Source organism: Pinus tabuliformis, chromosome 4_2 (genome assembly GCF_031772625.1).
Source record: "Pinus tabuliformis cultivar Carrire ecotype Pingquan chromosome 4_2, CPIR1, whole genome shotgun sequence".
Taxonomy (NCBI): domain Eukaryota; kingdom Viridiplantae; phylum Streptophyta; class Pinopsida; order Pinales; family Pinaceae; genus Pinus; species Pinus tabuliformis.
In genome coordinates, this window is record NC_142304.1 from 1,133,346,820 (window position 1) to 1,133,355,260 (window position 8,441).

At 39.1% G+C, this 8,441-nt stretch overlaps 1 protein-coding gene across 1 annotated transcript; it reads left to right on the forward strand.

Moving 5' to 3' along the window:
* Positions 1-1,408: 1,408 nt before the first annotated feature.
* LOC149173667 (putative histone H2B.3) lies at positions 1,409-8,132 on the forward strand. The gene is made up of 2 exons (XM_089427971.1): positions 1,409-1,769; positions 7,846-8,132. Exons 1-2 carry the CDS (start codon positions 1,481-1,483, stop codon positions 7,995-7,997), a joined length of 441 nt encoding a protein of 146 aa, XP_089284097.1. The 5' UTR covers positions 1,409-1,480; the 3' UTR covers positions 7,998-8,132.
* Positions 8,133-8,441: the final 309 nt, after the last annotated feature.

The window sequence follows — 8,441 nt, forward strand, 5'->3', positions numbered from 1 at the left end:
TGAAATAAACTTTTCTTTGCATAAAAGTGCGTGAACTTTTCTCTACATGAAATAAACTTTTCTCTGCATAAAAGTGCGTGAACTTTTCTCTACATGAAATAAACTTTTCTCTTCATGAAAGTGCGTGAACTTTGCTGCACTATAATTTATCATCTGAGATGAGTGGGTTGCCATCAAGTACAACATATATATCATAATGCTAACAAGCGAGTGAAAATTTAGAATTTTATAAAATGTAAAAAATGAAATATGAAATTCACTTTGTTATTTTTTTAATAATTAATAGAGTATTTGGATTTTTTAATTTATTTTATCAAATTGGTATTTGATATTTGAGGCTAAAAGGAGGAGACCATCAATAAGGAGAATTTTTTTTGATTAATTCTATGGACTTTTTACTTTCGTTTAATGTGAGATGAATTTTTTTGATTAATTGTATGGGCTTTTTACTTTCGTTTAATGTGAGATGAATTTTTTTGATTAATTGTATGGGCTTTTTACTTTCGTTTAATGAGAGGTATGGAGAAAGATTTGGATTAATTGTGTGAACTTTTTGATTTATTTTAGGGTGTGTTATATTTTAATTTATTTTTCAAGTGCTGTGCATTGAAGAAATATTTACTTTAATGTCTTAAGTAAAATTGATTTTCAATTGATTTTATGAGAGTGCGGTGTTTTTGCACACTCATTCTACTAGCTGGGGAGTGCAAATATTGTATTCCTTCCCATATGTCACGGAAAAGAAAATCATCATTTAAAGGTAGGTTTAATTTATTCAAATTTTAAATGAAATTTAGTGTTAGTACATGTTAACTATTACCATCATTATTAAAAATATTTAATTTGTTTTAGGGGAAAGCGGTCTTATAAATATTATTTTATAGCGAAAATTACTTGCGATTAATCTTATAAAAATGTGATATTCTTTCCTTAAAAAGTGAGTATTTGACAGTGTCGCTTATTCAAACTTCAAACCTGAATTTTTGGCTTTAATTTATGTGAGTGCGGTCTTCTCTTTACAAAATTAATGGACCCGGAGATCTCCAAAAGGTCACAGGGTTTAATTACGCCGTAAGGCGTTTCCTTTTGAAGTGAATTGCCCTAGCCGATGCGGTGTCCTATTGTCGACCATCGATTTGTGGTGTTAGACGATGGGACGAAGTTCGATCGTTGATTCAAAACTGTTATGAAAATGGTTAATGAAGAAGCGTATTACGTGCTTCTCGGTTCTTGCGATTCAAAGAAAATTATGACAATCGTTGATTAAAAACTGTTATGAAAACGGTTAATGAAGAAGTGTATTACGTGCTTCTCAGTTATTGGGATTCAAAGAAAATTATGAAAACGGTTAATGAAGAAGCGTCTTCCGTGCTTCTCGGTTCTTGCAATTCAAAGATTGTCTGAGTATTTCATAATTCCGTTTGTTTAGAGCTCTTACAGTCCGTGCCATTTTTCAAAGTATTTTCTTGTGACAGCAGCAATGGCGCCCAAGGCAGCAGAGAAGAAGCCCGCTGAGAAGAAGCCTGTTGCAGAGAAAACTCCTGCAGAAAAGAAGCCTGCTCCCAAGGCTGAGAAGAAGCTCCCCAAGGAGAGCGGAGACAAGAAGGGGAAGAAGAGGCATAAGAAGAGTGTTGAGACCTACAAGATCTATATCTTCAAGGTTCTCAAACAGGTTCACCCTGACATTGGCATTTCCAGCAAGGCCATGGGGATCATGAACAGCTTCATCAATGATATCTTTGAAAAAATGGCGAGCGAGGCATCAAAGTGTTGGGAATTTTTCAATGGGAAAATACCAAAAACCATTCAAGCAAATACCATAGAGGCAATGCTCTGTTTCCACTGTTCCAGAATCATTTGCAGAGAACCTCTTTCAAAAAGAATAACTCAGAACAGAGTATTACACAGTCATAAAATCATTTCAATTCATTAAAACAAAACACTGATACACATTCATCCTCTTTCACTCAGAGGGATCTACCAAAAACTTGCATTCAGCAAAAACAAAAAACTTTGTCTTTTCTCTCCACCTGAGAGTTCACTGTGCTGGGTTTACTGCTGTAAAACCCATTTTACATTCACTGCTGTAAAACTATTTTTACACATACTGCTGTAAAAATATTTTACACATACATCTGAGTGAAATCCCTTTTTTTCACATTCCTGGGTTTTCACATTACAAAAAAAACGTATGCATTCTTTTCTTTTTGCGTTTCAATGCAAATCCAATTCATTAATAAAATCTATGCACTACTGTGCACTGTCTTCACCTGCTTCATGCGTGCTCTCCTGTTTTCTTCACTCGCACTGCTGTGCATAAACTTCTATTTCATTTTTTTTTTGCTCCACACCGAGCTCTCACACTACATACATACCTTTTTTATTATAATGAGAAAATTGGATTATTTGTGCACTGCTGTGCAACACTTCAACTCACTCCAGCTTCCGCTGCGCTCCCATTTCACAATGGCCAACTCTTAAAAAACATTACCACTCACAGAGCCATCACACACCATTACAATACAATATGGGTGCAGCCACACTACATAAAACTGCTGCACGTTACCATTATACTACAATCTAAAACTGCTACACATAGATTTATTTACGACTTATATAAAACATATATATAAAAAATATATATAAACCTATGCGCCCATACCCATATTAATGGGTCTTCACCAAAACAATACGACCAACCATTAAGAGCATTAACGCTTCCATCCTCGGCGGTCAGCGGAAAAGTCAAACACTCCACGCATGCATTGATTTGATGCGGGTCGTATGCAGCTTCGGAGATCGACGGTGGAGGATGAAGAAGCAAATCGGACGGTGGAGATTGATATCGGAAGGTAGCTTGTTGCTGAGCTTTACCTCCCGATGGGTCAAAGTTGCCTACGTCAGGCGAGAGCCACGTGCCTGCACCAAAACGCATCGGAGCAACGAATACGGAAACTGCTTTTCCGGAAAAGCGGTGCGATATGTTTTTGGGCAGTTTTGTGGTTTTGCAGGTGGTTTTGGTTGATAGCGTACGGCAGCGTTGAAATTAGATTTCAACACTCCCCTTTAATTTCAACTGCTGGGCTTTCAATCTTACCCAAGCACTTCCTCACATGGAGGGATTCACTAACTACTGTTACAAGAATATCTTCCTCACATAGAGGGGTTCACCAATCTTCCTCGCATAGAGGGATTCACCAACTGCTTCTGCTGCAGTTCATAAACAAACAAAGTTGTCTTCCTCTTAATAGAGGGATTCACCTGAAACTGTGCTTAAGAGCACCTTCCTCATGACAGAGGGATTCACCATGTGACTGTGCTTAAGAGCACCTTCCTCATGACAGAGGGATCTACCAAACTATGCTAGAGAGCATCTTCCTCTGAACAGAGGGATTCACCAATGACTATGCTGAAAAGCATCATCCTCTTGATAGAGGGATTCACTAATGACAATGTGCTGAAAAGCACCTTCCTCGTTAACAGAGGGATTACAAACAGACACTGCTTTACATGCAGTTTCAAAACAAACAATCATTGCACTGCTGTGTGTGCAAACTCATTACAATGTTCTTTTATGCTGCTGCATATTTTCTGCTGCACTGTTGTGCCATCTTCTTTACTGCGTCTACTCCACACTGCTGTGTCTACACTTGCTGTTGTGTTGCTGCACTTCACTTACATTTCTTTGCAAACTCTGCATTGTTGTGCCTTCTCTTTCTCACATTCACACTGTTGTGTGAGAATTCTTTACTTGCGCACTTATGCGTGCTTCCCTTCTTCACAATGGGAAAACTTTTCTTCACACTGCTGCGTGCTCCCCTTCACTTATTACAATCATACTTCTGCTGTGTCTCACTTGCATTTCAGATGCAACCAACACACTCACTGTTGTTGCATATATTGCATTTCAATTCAAATGAACAACAAATTTATTACATTTACCTTTACTGCTGTAAGGAAAATTTCTTTTGCATGTGCTGCTGTTCAAAACTTCTTGCTGTTGCATTTTTTTTATTTGCATCGTTGTGTGCTTCTCCTTCTTGCCATCATGCTGCTGTCCATAACTTCTTGCTGCTGCATTGCCTCTGCAATTTTCACTGTCGCTGCCTTTTGTTTCATCATACTGCTGTGTGCCCATACTTTTGGCACTTCATTCTCCACAAAAAATAACACAGGCTGCTACCTTTTCTTATGCACCCTTGCTTCAATTCATTTTTTTTACACAATGCACTTCTGTGCAATTCCTTTGGCTTTCTGCTGCCACACACATTCTTATACATCCAGTGTGCATTAAAAATCTGATGTCCTTGTTTTTCTTTATGCGTTTCTTTGCATGCTGCATTGCATATGAAGAAAAACATTACATTTTTCACTGCTGTGTATTATACTCACTCTGCTGTGAGTATGTTCTCTCATATTACATAGAAGGAAACTACCTTCCATTGCTATGCATTTCAATGCATGTGCTCCATAACAGAAATTTCCAAACTGCTGTTTTGTATTTTGTCTTCCCACTGCTGTGAGGGTTTCATTGCCTTGCATACTACTGCTCTTTACATTTGAGCGCTGCCATCTTTTCTTCTTTATGCATTTCTGTGCATATTGCATAAACACAAAGCAAAAACATTGCTGATTTCATCACTGCTGCATATTACCTTTCAGAGGGATTAACAAAGATTTCATTTGCAACTGCTGCGCTGCAATACATCCTCCATCAACAAATGACTGTTAATACAGTTCAGCAAACAAAAAATTTCAAGCTCCCCTTTAATGTGTGCTTGTCTTCTTTTGGCAGACTCTTCTCAAAACAAATTTAGATCAGCTGCGTTGCTTAAGGGGCTTTCACACTGTATTTCTTTTCTTCTCCATACTTGTGTAACTTTCTTCTTTTGCATGGGTCTAGCTTGTGTAAGAGCCCATGTCAAGTTACAATCTCGTGCCATATGCCCAATGTTATGACACTTGAAGCATTCAACTTCATTCATGAATAAGAATTCATGATTTCTTTTTGTGAAATTATTTCTTGGAGATTGTCGGGGACCACAACATTTATTTCCATGAAATGCTCTACAGTCTTTTGCCATATGACCAAAGTTTGAGCAAGCATAACAATAACCATAAAATGAACTTTGGTACCTGGGAGATGGAGATTTTCTTGATGTACTTCTGAAGCCTTGCTGCCTTGAGATCATTTGATGATCACCATTGCCTCTTGCCTTCTTGCCATCAGCTACATTTCTTCTTGAAGCTGGTTCTCTTCTTGGAGCAGGATTTCTTCTATTGCAGCCTTCATCTTTCTCCTTGCCTTTGCTGGAACTAGGAGCTTCACAACTTCTTTCTGGCTTCTTCACATCTCCTTTGCTTAAAGCATCCTCATCCTTGTTTGAGGATTCACCTACATACCCAAGTCCTGATTTATCAAATGGAGATCTATGATAACTGAGCATGTCATCCAAAGCTTGAGAGCTCTTCATCATTTTGTTCATTCCTTCAACCTTCTTCCTGAGGAGGACAATCTCTTCTTCTAGCTTTTCACATTCATTATTTTTCTTTGCTAGTTGTCCCTCAGTTTCTTCCTTGCTACGAGTAGCTTCAGCTGCTACTATTTTGAAGGAGATAATATCTGTCTTCATTTTGGAGATTTCTTCATCTTTTGCTTGACTGCTTTTCATTTTCTTTTCTGCTCCTTGTGCCTGCTTCCTGGCTTCTTGTAGTTCGGACTTAAGGGAGGAGACCTCTACCTTGTATTGTCCAATCTCTTCCACAAGTTTATTCACTCTCTTGTGTCTTTGTTCAAGTTCACTTGTCAAGACATCTGCTTGCTTCTTTGCACTATTCAGCTGATTTGTCATGGATATGACTTCTTCATGATGTTTCCTCTTGCATTGATCAAACTCCTTCTTGAGCTTGGCAAGCTCTTCGTCCCTTTCTTTTACTTGAAGCTTGATGAGGTCAAGCTTTTCATTCTCAGCTTCTATGATGGGTTCTTCTTGACTCATTGTTATGGTCAGTGCTCCCTTTGCATGTAGGTCATGCAGTCTGTCCCATATATCCTTTGCTGATGTGTATTTCCCTAGATTCTTCTTCACAGAATCAGGCAGTCCATCCAAGATAGTCTTTGCTGCCTGTGCATCATATTCCATGGATTCTTTATCCATCTTGCTGTCATCAATCACTGACTCCCAGACTTCAATCCCTTCAAACATTAGGAAAGCCCTCATCTTTATTTCCCATACATCAAAGTTTCCATCAAACTTTGGAACCTCAAATACAATGCTTTCAAATAGATTGCCTTCTAGTTTAGTAGAGGAGGGAGACACATTTTTAGCAGGCTTGGAGGCTTTCTTCTTTGACCTTGCCATTCTTATCTAGGCTTTAAATACTTGACTGTGTTTTCTTTAAAACAACTGACTGTCTTCAATAATAACTCAAAAAAAACTTGAGAAATACCTTAATCCTTTTCGCTGAGGCTTCACACCGCTGGAGAGGTTTGACTGCTGCAACAACACCTTCCTTCAGCTTCTTTGAGTCTTCAAAGAGCCTGGACTAGCTCTGATACCACTGTTGGGAATTTTTCAATGGGAAAATACCAAAAACCATTCAAGCAAATACCACAGAGGCAATGCTCTGTTTCCACTGTTCCAGAATCATTTGCAGAGAACCTCTTTCAAAAAGAATAACTCAGAACAGAGTATTACACAGTCATAAAATCATTTCAATTCATTAAAACAAAACACTGATACACATTCATCCTCTTTCACTCAGAGGGATCTACCAAAAACTTGCATTCATCAAAAACAAAAAACTTTGTCTTTTCTCTCCACCTGAGAGTTCACTGTGCTGGGTTTACTGCTGTAAAACCCATTTTACATTCACTGCTGTAAAACTATTTTTACACATACTGCTGTAAAAATATTTTACACATACATCTGAGTGAAATCCCTTTTTTTCACATTCCTGGGTTTTCACATTACAAAAAAAACGTATGCATTCTTTTCTTTTTGCGTTTCAATGCAAATCCAATTCATTAATAAAATCTATGCACTACTGTGCACTGTCTTCACCTGCTTCATGCGTGCTCTCCTGTTTTCTTCACTCGCACTGCTGTGCATAAACTTCTATTTCATTTTTTTTTTGCTCCACACCGAGCTCTCACACTACATACATACCTTTTTTATTATAATGAGAAAATTGGATTATTTGTGCACTGCTGTGCAACACTTCAACTCACTCCAGCTTCCGCTGCGCTCCCATTTCACAATGGCCAACTCTTAAAAAACAATACCACTCACAGAGCCATCACACACCATTACAATACAATATGGGCGCAGCCACACTACATAAAACTGCTGCACGTTACCATTATACTACAATCTAAAACTGCTACACATAGATTTATTTACGACTTATATAAAACATATATATAAAAAATATATATAAACCTATGCGCCCATACCCATATTAATGGGTCTTCACCAAAACAATACGACCAACCATTAAGAGCATTAACGCTTCCATCCTCGGCGGTCAGCGGAAAAGTCAAACACTCCACGCAATGCATTGATTTGATGCGGGTCGTATGCAGCTTCGGAGATCGACGGTGGAGGATGAAGAAGCAAATCGGACGGTGGAGATTGATATCGGAAGGCAGCTTGTTGCTGAGCTTTACCTCCCGATGGGTCAAAGTTGCCTACGTCAGGCGAGAGCCACGTGCCTGCACCAAAACGCATCGGAGCAACGAATACGGAAACTGCTTTTCCGGAAAAGCGGTGCGATATGTTTCTGGGCAGTTTTGTGGTTTTGCAGGTGGTTTTGGTTGATAGCGTACGGCAGCGTTGAAATTAGATTTCAACACAAAGCTCGCCCGGTACAACAAGAAGCCCACCATTACTTCCCGGGAGATTCAGACCGCTGTAAGGCTTGCTCTTCCAGGGGAGCTCGCAAAGCACGCTGTATCAGAGGGAACCAAGGCCGTCACCAAGTTCACCAGCGCTTGAGCGGGGTGTTTTCTTTGAATCGATTTCAATGGTGTCTTTTGACGCCACCAGTGCTATGGAGCTTTGAATGTGGCCTTTGAGCTTTTCTCTGCCGTTTTTAGTTTCACTGCGGTGGTAAATCTTTCTATTTTGGAACTCATGATTGCTTCTTGTGTCTGCTTTTTAGATTCATGGAGTCTACCAGCATTTCAGGTTTTATTTTATTTCATTTTATTTTTCTTTGTTTGGTGGATAGCTCGTTATTTTGTAAGGCAGCGAATCGGTAGCTGCAATTGCTGATCTTCTCAACGGCAAGGGTCTGGATTCTGGTGCTCCTATTATACAACCAGCCTTAACCCTGCGTGGAGTTGGTGCTTTGGAGTGATTTAAGGTTTCTCACGATAGTGGAGTCGGCGTCTTCAACTGGTGAACACTCTGCTGGTTTCCTACTGGCCTCTTTTCATT

Bases quoted from the DNA above. Each gene is read 5' to 3' on its own strand.
- LOC149173667 (XM_089427971.1), top strand. From the start codon at position 1,481: ATGGCGCCCAAGGCAGCAGAGAAGAAGCCCGCTGAGAAGAAGCCTGTT. The intron at 1,770-7,845 runs GTTGGGAATTTT...CGTTGAAATTAG, and splicing joins GGCGAGCGAGGCATCAAAGT to ATTTCAACACAAAGCTCGCC.